The following is a 15227-nucleotide window of genomic DNA, read 5'->3' on the forward strand; positions in this document are numbered from 1 at the left end:
CTATCTTAAAAACTAGATAATTCCTTTGCTTGACCCCTTGCGGTGGCATTGACCATGTCAGAGGAAGAAAGCTTTAGTAAAAACCCTCTTTTCATCACCTTAGGTCAGGGGTCTTCATACTTGGCCAATTTAAGACTTGTGGACTTCAACTCCCAGAATTCCTCAGCCAGCGTGCCTGGCTAAAGAATTTTGGGAGTTGAAATCCACAAGTCTTAAACTGGCCAAGTTTGAAAATCCCTGCCTTAGCTCAAAGTTGTCTACCTGACAGCAGGTGTACAGGAGTTCCTATGGTAACTTTCCAGAGTCAAGGATTGAACCTGAGACCTTTTTCATGAAAGTTGTCTCTGTGGCCCTGCTTTTCTAGACTCTAACATTATCTTTTTTGTAGGTGCTGAGTCTTCCTCTTACTCTGACCTACAGAGAGCAGGATGAGAGGCCTACTTGTCCGGTGATGACACCATGAAGAGCTACCATGGGGACCGCAACCAGTCACGGGAACACCCTTGCCGCTGCATCCCAGAGGCCTGTGACCAGCCAATGGAATACATCCACCATAGCCAGGAATCTCGCCAGCCATACCTCCTCAGCCCCAGTGAGCCTTATTCCTTGGACCATTACTGCTCATCCCGGAGCTCTGCTGACCCTCCCCTCAGCCTAACTGAACCACTTTCTGCTGCCAGCAGTAGCAGCACCTTTCCTAGAATGCACCACACACCTCAACAGTACGACTCCTGTGACGAGTGTATGGCGGCCGCCCATCCTTCCGGCAAGATCAACCGGCTGCCCCCGACTCTCCTGGACCAGTTCGAGAAGCAACTGCCTCTTCACCACGACGGCTTCCACACCCTGCAGTACCAGCGGGCCAGCAGCACAGAACAGCCACGCAGCGAGAGCCCCAGCCGCATCCGGCATCTCGTCCATTCTGTCCAGAAGCTCTTTGCTAAGTCACATTCTCTGGAAGCCCCATCCAAGCGGGAGTACAACGGCACCAAGATGGAAGGGCGGGGCGCAGAAGGAGGGTACCATCACCACCACCCTCACCACCACCGCCAGTCGCGGCACGGCAAGCGTAGCAAAAGCAAAGACCGCAAGGTGGATTCCTCATCATCTTCTTCCCGCCATCGGAACAAGATGATGGGCTGGTGGAGCTCCGATGATAATCTGGACAGTGATAGCAGCTACATGGTGTCTGGAAGGCAACATGCTGTTGACCAGAACACCCAGTACTGTGTGGACACCCCCGAAAGTGCCTTCCGAGACTTGACCTTGAAGGGTCTCAAAAGTGGAGGTGGTGAGGGCAAGTGTTTAGCCTGTGCAGGAATGTCCATGTCCTTGGATGGCCAGACTCTCAAGAGGAGTTCTTGGCATACGATGACAGTCAGCCAAGCACGGGAGGCTTATCCCAGCTCAGGAGGAGGCCCAGAAAAAGCCTTGATGCTTCAAGAGGCCAAGGCCAAGGATCGGTCCTATCATTATCTTCAGGTAAGGAGGTGGGTAGACTGTCCAGGGTGTTCATTTTATACCTTCAATTCTGATATTGATGGGTTCTTCAGATATAGGTAGTCATTGACTTTCAACCAGTCGCTTAGCACCCTTTAGAGTTATGACAGATCCCCAAAAGGTACGTATGACCGGGTTCCAAAATTCTGCTCCTCCTCCACGATCACAACTTAGAACTGTAATGGACTGGCTCCATTACAGTCATTAGGCATGCACTACCTGTACATAACGGTCCTGAGCAGTATTGTCATCAGTTTCTTACGTCTACCTTTTACAATCTGTATTTGATTACAACTTCCAAATACAAGTCAGTATGACCAGATCCATCTAGCTAATCCCCATTTGGGAAATTGTGTTCCATAGCCTTGTTGTGTTCAGCCTTTTCACTGTGAGGTGGCGTAAAAGTCCTAAACCAAGCAGGAGATTGCATTAGCTGAGTCCCAAGGCTTCTTCAATTCTTCACACTCCAGGGGTGTCTCCAGGGGGGGACAAGGAGGAGCCCAGGACAAAATAAGCATTGTGGGGTCCTTGGTGCTCTCTGAGCTTGATGGGGATTTTTTTCAGACATTTCATTACCAAACTAGATAACATCATCAGTGCAAAATAAGCATTGTAGTGTCTTGAGGCAAACGTGGCCCTATTCTGACTGCCCCAAGTTGCTGCACAAACATATATAAGAGATGCACCTTACATCACATCGTGACAACACCGTTTTTGTCATTCTGATGAAACCAACTGATTCTTGCAGATAATTCTGAGTCCCGTCATTCAACAGTTTAGTCGTACGACACATTTTGCCAGCTCCAATAAAAACCGAACAGATGCTTTCACGCAATATGGTCAATCTGGCTAGTTTTAAACTTGCTTAGGCTTTTTACTTTTCAATTTAGCATGCTGCTGAAAGCCATTCTATTTGATTGATTTATGGTTCATCATCTAATCCTAGAAACTGAATAATAAGATGAAGAGACTTCTGTGAATCAGCCAAACACTGTATTGCTCTGTGTTACTTTTTTACCATTTTTGTCTGCTATAGTTTTTGGATTAAATTCCAAGGTTGTAATTGAGCTACTATTTTTATCCCCTAGGATTTGCTTTTGTTTTTTTGTTTTTTTTATATTTCCTTTCTGAAATTTTATTTTTTAAAATATATATTGTATTTGTTTTTTTATATGTGGTTTTATCCGTTTGTCATGCACCACTCAGTCGCCTTCAGGTGAGATGGGCAGCTATGATTTCTTTATAAGTCACAAGTTTCTCATAATTAATTAAGTTTGGGTGTACGAACGCCTCCATTGTCGAAATCCATCCTGGTATTTTCATGTAAGTTCTTGATTTTACCTTTTCCCATGTCAAAAGCAGTGCATTTGTTACGTAGTGGTTTTGAAAGTATTTGTAAAATTTGTTCTTCCCATACCCTAGGAAAGCATGTCATCCAAGTTGTAGGTCATGCCCTTCTAGGTATAATAGTCTTTTATTTCTAAGAGTTATCCATTCTTTTAAACCACGTTAGTGCGGCTGCTTGATAGTACAAGACCCAGTCTGGTAGCTCAAAGCCTCCATTTTCTTTTGCTTCTTGTAACATTTTCAGTCTAATTCTAGCTTTTTTCCTTTGCCAAATAAATTTCAATATTGATGTATTCAATTCATCAAAAAAAATTGTCAATTTTTATCGGTATTCTTTCAAATAAAAAGAGCAGTTTTGGTAAAATGTTCATTTTCACAGTCGCTATTCTTCCCAAGATCGATAATTGTAGATTTTTTTCATTTTTTTCAATTCCAGTTTTATTTGTTTTAATAATTTTACATAATTATCTTCTTTAATTTTTGCACACCTTGCTGTTAGTTATATCTCCAAGTATTTAACTTTCTTAACTACTTGAAGATATGTTTTTTCTAATAATTGTGGGGTTTTTTTGTTTATCTGTGAGGTTTTTAACTATAACTTTAGTCTTTATTGATTTTCAGTCATGCTACTTCTCCAAATTCTTCAATCTTTGCTAATAATTTAGGACTTGTCTCTAACGGATCTCCAATATAAATAACAAGTCATCTGCAAATGCTTGTAGTTTGTACTTTTCAACTTTTATCTCCTTTGATTTCTGGATCTTGTCTAACATTCCTGTTCAACACTTTCAGAGTTAAGATAAATAATAGTGGGGATAATGGACACCCTTGTCTTTTGCCTTTTTTAATATTGAAACTCTCCGTGAAATCTCCATTCACAATTATTTTGGCCGTTTGTCTGTGATAAATTGTTTGAATTATATTCATAAAAGTTTTCTCCAAAATCCATACAGTTTAGTTGTTGAACCATAAATTTCCAATTGGAATGTTATCAAATGTACCCAGGAAAACAAATGGCTTTGATATATTTTTTTAGACGCACAGAAAGCCAAAGATGCTTTTTCATGAGGCAACTGGATTTGTTTTATTTTGAAGGCATTTTGCTTCTCACCTGAGAAGCTTCTTCAGCTCTGACTGGATGGTGGGGGTGTTCTGTACCAGCCTACTACCGGCCCTGCAGAAAAGGCAGGGACAACCCCTTTACAAACGGCAAGAGGCTGGAACTAAGCCTGCCAAATTTATTAACATAAAACAGAGCAAAACAAGACATGAACCATGAAACAGGAGCTATTCAAACGGTTGCCTTCAGCAAACCAGCCCTCCCACACATTCCCCTTTTAAACAGTTCAGGGCGTGGCTTCTCTCTGCCTCCTTCCGAGGTGCCCCATTGCCTTCCTCTGTTTACTCCTGATTGACTGCCTCCTGCGTCGGGCATCCTTGAACAGGGCCAGCTGTGGGTCATCTTCATCCATGCTGTCAGGCTCACACAGCTGGGTCTGCGTCGTAACCAGATGGGAGGGGCCTGGCTGAGGGCTCTGCGGAGCCTCAAGGCCATCATCAGCAAGCTCTCCAACACCCTCAGCAAGCTCTCCAACACCCCTTTCCTCCTCCTCTGAATCGTCCGACCCAACTGCCGAACCCACAGGCTGACCCTGAAAAACAACAGGGGGGTGGAAGGATTGATATTCCTTGCATACCGCTAATTCGAAGAATGTTCATCCCAAAGTACATGGTTAAATGCCTATGGAGATTCTCAGTCATCCAGATCATAGCTGCCCCAAAGATGCTTTTTCACGAGGCAACTGAACTGTCTTTGTTTTTCTTTGAAGACGTTTTGCTTCTCATCCAAGAAGCTTCCATTCCCCACCCTCCAGTCAGAGCTGAAGAAGCTTCTTGGATGAGAAGCAAAACGTCTTCAAAGAAAAACAAGAAAGTCCAGGTGCCTCATGAAAAAGCATCTTCGGGACAACCATGACTTGGATGACTGAGAATCTCCATAGACATAAACAAACAAAAAAACCCAGCAAACTGGACCTGTAGGATAAAAATCTGTTGCTGAGAAAGAGTCAGTGCTCAGGGATTGGTTCCTTGATATCAGCAGGAGAGGAGAAATTTTGCACAACTGCCTATTGGCCCATCCCAGATTCTGTAACAATTTTAAAATTATGGCCAAAATGCAGTATGGATTTCTCTATGGAACATCATTTCCCCTGAGGTACGATTGCCGCCCCTCACCTTGTGGCTTTTCCAAAAGTGGTTGATTTGATTGTGTTACTACTGCCATGGGGATTGTGTCCTGTTATGTTCTGAATTTTTAATATTGTAAGCCACTGTGTGTGAGTTGGGTAACCATATAAATTTGTTTAGTAATAATAATTAAGAAGAAGAAGAAGAATGGATATTTCTACGAGGCTACCAGTTCTAGCATGTGTTTTGTCTAGTTAATTCATGGTAGCTGTGCTTGCAGTATGGAGGAGTATTCTTCTCTTTTTTTCTCTCCTTTCCCCCTTTCTTTTCCCATGATGCTTTATAGTTCTGCCCCTTGATGTTGGTGATTAAAGAAATGTCAAGGCCATAGTAACCTCTTTTCCAAAGAAGAAGAAAAAATGGGAGGGAAAGCAGTCAATAGGAGCAAAGAGAGGCAGTTGTCCCTTTTAAAAGACTGAAGAGTTCTGAAGAGCTGGACAGATCAGCTTCTCTGGATGTCGAAGCTCTTCCAACAGGCCAGTTGCTTTTGCTAGCAGTACCCAAACAAACAATTAGCAAGAGCTAGTAGCTGGTACTGCAGAGAACAGCTATTGCACAGGGCTAATCAATGGTCTCCAATTGCTAATGAGAGGAAAAACAGAATAACAAGAGCAGCCAGCAACTGTCTGGGAGAAGACAATGAAAACATCCTTCCCAGGTCTGTTTTCTAAGGTCAGGGCTCGAACGTGACCAGGGTTGCAAGAACTTGATCATTACTGTTCAGAGAAGGAGGAAGGATTAAATAAGACAGTGTAGTTGTGAAGGTGTTGAACTGCCATTGTGAGACTCAAGTCCATCCTCAGATACAAAAAGCGTGTTGGGGAAGTTGGACTTGTTCCTCTCTCTCAGCCAAAGAACCACGCTGGTGTAGTGGTGTAGGTGTTAAACTAGGAGTAGAGAGGCCCAGGTACTAATCCCTGCTCAGGGATGAAGATCAGCAGATGACTTTGGACCAGTCTTTCCCTCTCAACCTAGCCTATCTTAACAGAGTTATTGGTTTTGGAGATAAATAGGAAGGGAGAACATTGTGCACCACTTTGAACTTCTGAAGGAGACATAACAAATCAAGTGTCAACCAGAGCTCCAGATGGATCAGAGTACATGAGATATGGACTAGCACATATTCAGAGCATCATGATGGGGAAAAACATTCTAGATCAGTGTTGAGGATATTTATGTGCCCTTACTGTCTTTTTAAGGGACGCGGTGGCTCAGTGGGTTAGGACGCTGAGCTTGTCGATCAGAAGGTCGGCAGTTTGGCGGGTCGAATCCCGAGTGCCGCGTAGCAGAGTGAGCGCCTGTTACTCGTCCCAGCTTCTGCCAACCTAGCAGTTCGAAAGCACGTAAAAATGCAAGTAGAAAAATAGGGACCACTATGGTGGGAAGGTAACAGTGTTCCGTGCGCCTTTGGCGTCTAGTCATGCCGGCCACATGACCACGGAGACGTCCTCGGACAAGCGCTGGCTCTTCGGCTTTGAAACGGAGATGAGCACCGGCCCCTAGAGTCGGAAACGACTAGCATGCATGTGCGGGGGAACCTTTACCTTTACCTTTACTGTCTATTTAAGGGATGCAGTGGCTCAGTGGGTTAGGACGCTGAGCTTGTCGATCAGAAGGTTGGCAGTTTGGCGGGTCGAATCCCGAGTGCCGCATAACAGAGTGAGCGCCTGTTACTCATCCCAGCTTCTGCCAACCTACCAGTTCGAAAGCACGTAAAAATGCAAGTAGAAAAATAGGGACCACTACGGTGGGAAGGTAACAGCGTTCCGTGCGCCTTTGGCGTCTAGTCATGCCAGCCACATGACCACGGAGACGTCCTCGGACAAGCGCTGGCTCTTCGGCTTTGAAACAGAGATGAGCACCGGCCCCTAGAGTTGGAAATGACTAGCACACATGTGCGGGGGAACCTTTACCTTTACCTTTATTGTCTATTTAGGATAATTTTGTAAGATCTTGAAAGGTCTTCTGAAACTTTTTGGTTATCCTATCTTGTCTCCTGGACTACCAACTTACTTTGCTTTATATTTAAATCCAGTCAGCCCTTGATTTAATGGTCCAATAGAGGAAGAGGATCTATTAAAGTAGAATATCTGTTATTTCTGAATGAGAGTTTATGCATGTGTGTTTTACATATACTATACCTGCATAAAATGGCAAACATGTTGTGTATACAGTATTGACAATAAATGTATATTGACAGCATTTGTTCATTTAATCCAGATTACTTTTTTTGCTTATCCAAACACAATTACCTTCCTTCCTATGTTCAGAAATTTAGGATCTGGAACCCACCTCTGCCAGTTTGCCAGATTCCACCTAAATAGGTTCCGAAAGACATTAGATCTTCTCAGTGTGAAATCTGTTTCACCCACTAAATCCATGACACATATTCCAACTTATCTTCTTGATATTCTGTTTCTCCAATCACCCTTCCACAGTTGGTTGTACGATGAGTCTTTTGGAACGAAGCTGGCTTCTGGGCACTTCTGAGTGTAATCACTTTTAATTATGAGATGCTGCTAGGAGAAAAGAAATGGAACTAAGAGAAGCAGTTAAAGTCAAGCAGGGAATTTTCGAAAGCAGTGTGAAACCAGCAAGAATGAATTTTCTGTTAAGCTCTGTTGCGAAATTGGCCAGAGAACAGGCAAAATTTCCTCTTCCTTCTCCATTGTTGTTTGTTATTCAGTCGCTAAGTCATGCGCAACTCTTTGTGCCCCCGTAGACCACAGCACACCAGGCCCTCCTATCCTCCATTGTCTCCTGGAGTTTGCACAAATTCATGTTCAATTTATTTATTTATTTATTTATTTTAATTCCATTTATATCCCGCCCTTCTCCGAAGACTCAGGGCGGCTTACAAGCTTAGCAGTAGCCTTCATTCTATGTATATGCCTGCTTATTAGGGCTTTCACACACACCCCAAGCGGCATTATTACAAAGTCAGCTTAATTGCCCCCAACAATCTGGGTCCTCATTTTACCTACCTTGGAAGGATGGAAGGCTGAGTCAACCTTGAGCCTGGTGGGACTCAAACCTGCACTAATTGCAGGCAGCTGGTGTTACTTAAGGAGGCCTTAGCCCACTGCTCCACCAAGGCTCAATGAGTCAATAACACTATCTAGCCATCTCATCCTTTGCCCTCCCCTTCTGCTTTTGCCTTCAGTCTTTCCCAACATCAGGGTCTTTCCCAATGAGTCCCCTCTTCCCATCTGGTAGCCAAATTGTTTGAGCTTCAGCTTCAGTATCTGTCTTTCCATTGAAGAGTCAGGGTTGAGTTCTTCTCCATATCTCCCCAAAGTGGGCAGGAAAATATTTCTTTCACTTGGTTAAAAAAAAAAAAGAAAATCCAACATCTAATGGAATGGAATGGAATGAAGCTATTCTGACTCAAATCATGGCACAGTCTCAGAAAACACAACTTTAAAAAACACAGCAGCAACTGCAGTGTTATTACTTGCCAAGACCAAAAAAAAAATGTGGCCTTTGGTGAATTTTCTATTTGTCCCCTAGCTACCAAGTGTGCATCACCTACTCACATTCTGTACCCAGCAGACACTAGAGTAGAGTTTGTGATCTGAGCCTACACTGCTGCAAAAGGCCAAAAGTACAGCCACTCTCATACTGATCTTCCCTTAATCACAGCAGCTCCTTCTTTATGAACTGTTTAAAACAGAGTCAAAGTATTCCAACTACAAAACATTTGGTTTGAACAATGCTAAAAGGGAAACGGAGAAACTAACTAACTTGGAAACTAACCAAGGAGAGTAGTAAACTAGAACTAAGGAGAAATTTCCTAACGGTGAGAGCAATCAACCAATGGAACGGCTTGCCTTCAGAACTTGTGGATGGTCCATCACTGGAAGCTTTCAAAAAAAGGGACCGGACAGCCACTTGTCTAAAATGGGTTTCCTGCTCAAGCAGGGGGTTGAAGACCTCTGATATCCCTTCTCAGGTTAGGGGCAGATCATTATGGAGAAAATTCTATATGTGTGGTCACTAGGAGTCAACAATGAGTTGTTGGCACATAATCAACCGATCATGTTTAATAAATATTTCAGGACAGATCATTAGAAATCACACCATCTTCTTTTACAAAGCATCAAATAATCTTCTGTAACACATCTTTATCCACACAGACCTTTCTGAAGTGGTTTTGATTATATATATATATATATAATAAGGAAACTTGAGAGTTCGCGAGGTGGATGCTATATGACTGTGACTGCGACTGAATCTGGATGTTCTGCTTCAGATACCGTGAAGCCCCCTTCTCCCAGAAGGTAACAAGGAAAACAGGTTCGTGGAGAAGGATATGTAGATATACTGCAGATAAGATAACATTCCCCAAATTACCAGATTTTCTGGGCAGAGAATTTTCTGTCACATATGAAATACATCAAGAATGTATTGCTTTTAACAGTTTTAAAAATTCTTATATGGTGACTGATGGCTGAAGGACCAGCCCAAACCAGCAGTATTGCTAACATTTTTCAGTTTACAACTCTCGTTTTCTGGACAGAAAGAAAAGTGGAACGACGTAGCTTGATTTATCCTCCTGAATGGAAATCAGAATGGATACTGGAATTAGAATGTTGTTCATTGTTGGTCCCCATCATGACTATCCTGCTTCAGCCCTCAATCACCATAGATTTTTTTGGGGGGGAGAAATAGAAAATCTACCAAAGGCCACATTTTCTGTTTGTCTTGACAATCTGTTCACAGCAGGTTTATAAAATTCTGCATTTAGCCAAGCATATTTTGTGTGTGTGTGTGTGTGTGTGTGTGTGTGTGTGTGTGTTTAATTTTAATTACAAAGTAAAAAATAAAAGAAAGAAGAAAAGATATAGTACAAAGGAATAGAAAGTGAAATGAAAAAAGAAAGAGAAAACAAAGAATGTGATAAAAGAAATAGAAAAGAGATAGATAAAGAACTGAATCCCCACTTTTGTTACAACAACTGCAGAGAAATTTAATTACTCTGACTAGATTGATGCAGTGGGCAACCTATTTCGTAGAACAGATAACTGATCAAGGAGAGATTCAACCTAGAAATAAGGAGAATTTTTCTGACAGCGAGAACAATCAACCATTGGAACCATTTGCCTTCAGAAGTTGTAGGTAGTTCATCGCTGGAAGCTTTCAAGAAGAGACTGGACAGTCATTTGTCAGAAATGGTGTAGGGTCTCCTGCTTGGGTGGGGGGGGTTGGATTAGATGACCTACAAAGTCCCTTCCAACTCTGTTATTCTAAGAAAGAATGCAATATACTAAGAAAGTAACTCAATAAAAACATTTACTTTCACGAGGACGATAGGATTCTAGCTGTGAATGACAGAATGGAAAAATTGAAGTGGTTCAAAGCCCCTCTTAGTTCACTGCAGATATCGTTTTCAGCCTCAGCCGCTTGACAAAGTTGTTGGAAAGATAAAATTAAAGACAAGTAAGCTTGCTTTAGCAATTAGAATAAAAGCATCTTAGAAGTACAATTAATAATGGTTATACTGGATTTAGTTCTTTGACATTTTTTTCCCATCTACATTTTGTCTGTGTCTGTCTAGTGAATGAATGTCCTCTGAAAATGCTCAGGATTTGGCAACTGTCTTGAATCAAAAATTGGATGGCTTTGTACCATACACTCTACTTAATTACTGCATTAACCCATTTCCTGGGTTCACACAATACAATGAATCTTAACCCAACCAGAGGGGCTAAAGCTTTTCCACAGAAACATTAAGATGAATGTTAGCCAAGTTTACTACAATGAGCAAAAACTGGATTATTGTTTGACTTGCTTAAGTAAATTTTGTCAACACAGCAGTAGGTTTTCCTCTCTCACCTATCCATTTTTTTTCATGAATTGTTGTCTCTTAATTAGTTTAATAGTCTTGGCCATAGGCCCAAACTGAACAAGGTTAGACATAAAGGGGAGAGGAGAAGAGAAACAATAATTAAAAATATTGATTACTATTTCCTGCATGAGTAGTTACTGATTGGCTTCCATCTTTCTGCTGCAAAAGAATACTTCTGTGAAAATTCATGTTCAATAAATGACAAAAATTGTGCTGATAGAGAGATATATAGATGATGGGTGGGTGGATGGATGGATGGATGGATAGATGATAGATCATTCAATTCAGGAACAGAGTAAGCTGCATTCACATGTGTGTGTGTGTTTGGATGTTATTTTCCCTGAAAATGTATTTGTGGAAGTGTAATACTAATTTTGGAAGGGATGCGGTGGCTCAGTGGGTTAGGATGCTGAGCTTGTCGATCAGATGGTCGGCAGTTTGGCAGGTCAAATCCCGAGTGCTGCATAACAGAGTTGAGCGCCTGTTACTCGTCCCAGCTTCTGCCAACCTAGCAGTTCGAAAGCACATAAAAATGCAAGTAGAAAAATAGGGACCACTACGGTGGGAAGGTAACAGCATTCCGTGCGCCTTTGGCGTCTAGTCATGCCGGCCACATGACCACGGAGACGTCCTCGGAGAAACGCTGGCTCTTCAGCTTTGAAATGGAGATGAGCACCGGCCCCTAGAGTTGGAAATGACTAGCATGCATGTGCGGGGGAACCTTTACCTTTAATACTAATTTTGACACTGAGCGCTAGATCCAACATCATCCCTGCACATGGTTCAGGTGCTGCACTTTTTCTTGAAAAATCAAATTTGAATCAAGTTTACGTTTACGTTTACGTTTTATTTAATTTGTATACCGCCCTTCTCCCTAGGGACTCAGGGCGGTTCACAGGGCATATAAATAACAATACAATACAATACAAAAGTTAAAACAAAGATTAAATCAGTGCCCAGTTAAAAACAATAATACTACTATTCTAAAACAACAATTTAAAACCCAACTCCCCCGTCAGGCCAGACCGGCTAATTCAAATAAATGGGTCTTCAGGCCACGACGGAAAGTTCGGAGGTCTGATGCCATCCGGAGCTCCACCGGCAGTTGGTTCCACAAAGCCGGGGCACCCACAGAGAAGGCTCTCCCCCTGGGGGCCGCCAGTCGGCATTCCCTGACCGGAGGCACCCTGAGGAGGCCCTCTCTGTGGGAACACACAGGGCGGAGGGGAGTTGACGCCGGCAGCAGGTGGTCCCCGAGGTAACCCGGACCCATGCCATGTAGGGACTTAAAGATCATAACCAAGACCTTGAACCTCACCCGGAAGACAACTGGTAACCAATGCAGCTCGCGGAGCAAAGGTGTAACATGGGAGTACCGGGAAACTCCCAAGACAACTCTCGCGGCCTCATTCTGTACCAGTTGGAGCCTCCGAGTGGTCTTCAAGGGAAGCCCCATGTAGAGAGCATTACAGTAGTCAAGGCGAGAGGCCACGAGCGCATGAGTGACCGTGCACAGGGCATCCCGGTCCAGATAGGGCCGCAACTGGCGCACCAGGCGAACCTGGGCGAAAGCCCCCCTAGTCACGGCCACCACATGATCTTCACCACATGATATTCCCTTACACCAGTTTCCCATTCAGCATCTATATCAGAAATTCCATGGGGTTGCCTTGGACAAGTATTCAGATTGATCGATTGATTATGTGCCTTTAAGTCATGTTCAGCTCCTGATGACCACATAGATAGATTTTGTCCTTGATGATCTTGCTCTAACCTGTTCTTTCAATTTCTTAATGGACCAATTATCATCAACGTAACTAAATCTGTTCACCTTGCTGCTGGTTGTTCTCTTCTTTTTTCTTTCTGCCTTTCCAAGCATTAAAGCATTTTCCAGAGATCTGAGTTTACTTAAAGTAAGATAATTTGGATCTGGTCATTTGGGCTTTAAGTGAAAACTCTATTGATTTTTTTGATGATCCATCAGCTCAATTTCTGTCCATGGTGTTATCTGGCGTCTTTTCCAACACCCAAGCTGAAAGTTGCCAATGCTCTTCTGATGCTTCTTCTTTAAAGCCCAATAAATATTCAGAAAGTGAATGAACATAGCAACTCTTAGGTGTATTTTATTTATAGCAGGTTACTGCTCATATCAACCTGTCTGATCCTGCCTATAACATGAGACTCATTGTGTGCCAAGGATAGGGTATTTGAAAATGAGCACCATCCCCTAGTGTTAGACATGACTAGACAGGGGAAATCTTTATCTTTTTTTTTAGAACTACTGGAGATGAGCCAGGTGAAAGAGAGTACTGTAGAGGAATCATAGAATCATGGAGCTGGAAGGGAACTAAGGGATCATCAATCCCAGCCTCTGTTTGAAAAACCCCAGTGGAGGGAAAGAAACCATTCACTGGGAACATGTTTCACTAATTGGCAGTTTTTACAGTCAAAGAGCTAAAATCAACATGACAGGTAAAAGGTAGCATTTAGTGTACAGGTGGAAAAATTTTAGTAGGTTGGTACAAAAGGAACAATGGGCCTCAGTTCCTCTCTCAAATATTCTAACCGCACTTCATAAAGTCTGCTTTACTTACAGCCAAGACCTCCCACAGAACTTCCTTCTTATCCCACAAACCCTGTGCTCTTCCTGTACAAAGTCTCTTCTTCCTTCAGGTGCCACAGGATGATTGGGGAGGATACCCAACATCGGGGAAGGATGGTGAGATCCCTTGTCGACGGATGCGGAGCGGCAGCTACATCAAGGCCATGGGAGATGATGACAGTGGGGACTCAGATACCAGCACCAAAGTGTCTCACAAAGAGGTGGCCCGGCGCGAGGCATATCGCCGTTCATCCAGTGTAGATCAGGCCAGAACCAAGTAAGAAGTTAAGAAGGGTGCTAATATTTCCTGGTTACTACAGGGGAAATGCTTAAGAAAGGATGAACATTGAACTGAGCTGTGGTCTATACACAAAACATTCTCTCTCAACCAAGAGCAAGAAGCCATAGGAAACCTGAGTGAGGTTTCCTAAAACCAGTAGCAAAATTGATATATTATGGGGGAAGGCAAAGTGGGTAGGGGAAGAAATCTTTCTGGGATAATGGTATTGCTGATCAGGAAAACCATAGAAAGATAGTAGCAGAAGTCAGTGGGGAATGTGTTTGCTTGTTCCTGAACTCAGATTAGGTACCAGTTATTTTTCCTGACCTAAGTGAGACATGGGATACCTCAAGGAGTTGGGCAGGGCAGGGAAAAGCTAGCCTTCAGAACCATGGATAGCTCCAGACAGCCAATATGCCCCAATGATCTGAGGGTCTGCGTCCTTCCTGAGCCAGTCTTCCTCTTCCTTGATTCCACCCCTTCCTGAGGAACTGAAAATCAGATCAAATCAAAATGTTATTATGGTAATTGATGAGAAACGTCAGAGCAATTTAATGACAGTCAATAAACGAGAATATTTGTAGTTCAGGGTTGAAGTGAGAGATCTCCGATGCTCTCTCAGCTTGGTTGTTTTCTTGCAGACACTTCATTATGCAAACTAGGTAACATTATGTGTGCTAGCACTAATGATGTTACCTAGTTTGGGTAATGAAATATCTGCAAGAAAACAACCAAGCTCAGAGAGCACCAGGAACCCCTTAATGACAGTCCTCTGAAGTCTACCTATCTGATCATTGATTTTCTCCTTCTGGACTATCCTGGGGATAACATGGTACCATGTCAAGGGCCCCAAATTTTCCAGACCTGCTCTCTTTGGCAACCCAAATTTCTTCCTTATTAGCAGAGTGTTGAGGTCAAGTTTAGAGTCACATTCTGTATTGCTGATATTTTGTCTTCCTGATCCACAGAATTCTCATTCCTTAATGCTAAGTCCTGGTAGTTGCTGGAGGTTATAGCCACAAGAGTTCATTTTATCAATATTTATTGCCATTTTGAAATAAAGCAGCATACCAATACCTTTGCAAGGATCTACCTATTTTATAGGAGCAGAGAAGCTGCCCATATTAAACCAGCCAGTCCACTCCTTTCCATGTGTTCTCTTGTCCTGCTTTGGGGGTTTGTTCAGAAACCTTTCTTCCCCATGTCTCTCATTAGGTTTGCAAGTAGACACTATTCTGACTCATATATCTGTAACTGTCCCAGCTGCTGCACACCACCCCGAATCCGGCCACAGGGACAAGGGTATGGACGTTCCTTCACCACTGGGCAGGTGAGGTGGTTTTTCTCTTTGGTTCTTGGATTGTAGAAAGCTGACCGAGTAGAAGTGATGGACAGTCACGAGA

At 43.0% G+C, this 15227-nt stretch overlaps 1 protein-coding gene across 1 annotated transcript in view; it reads left to right on the forward strand.

The window, feature by feature from the left end:
* Positions 1 to 459: 459 nt before the first annotated feature.
* DLGAP3 (DLG associated protein 3) overlaps positions 460 to 15227 on the forward strand; it is a gene marked incomplete at both ends in the record, with an annotated part of 48119 nt that continues 33351 nt past the window's right edge. Inside the window, 3 exons of the mRNA XM_083369742.1 lie at positions 460 to 1482; positions 13616 to 13821; positions 15040 to 15154. Of these exons, the coding sequence (XP_083225868.1) occupies positions 460 to 1482; positions 13616 to 13821; positions 15040 to 15154 (1344 nt within the window). The remainder of the gene's footprint in view (positions 1483 to 13615; positions 13822 to 15039; positions 15155 to 15227) is intronic.

This window comes from Vipera ursinii, assembly GCF_947247035.1.
Source record: "Vipera ursinii genome assembly, chromosome: 9".
In the NCBI taxonomy this organism is placed as follows: domain Eukaryota; kingdom Metazoa; phylum Chordata; class Lepidosauria; order Squamata; family Viperidae; genus Vipera; species Vipera ursinii.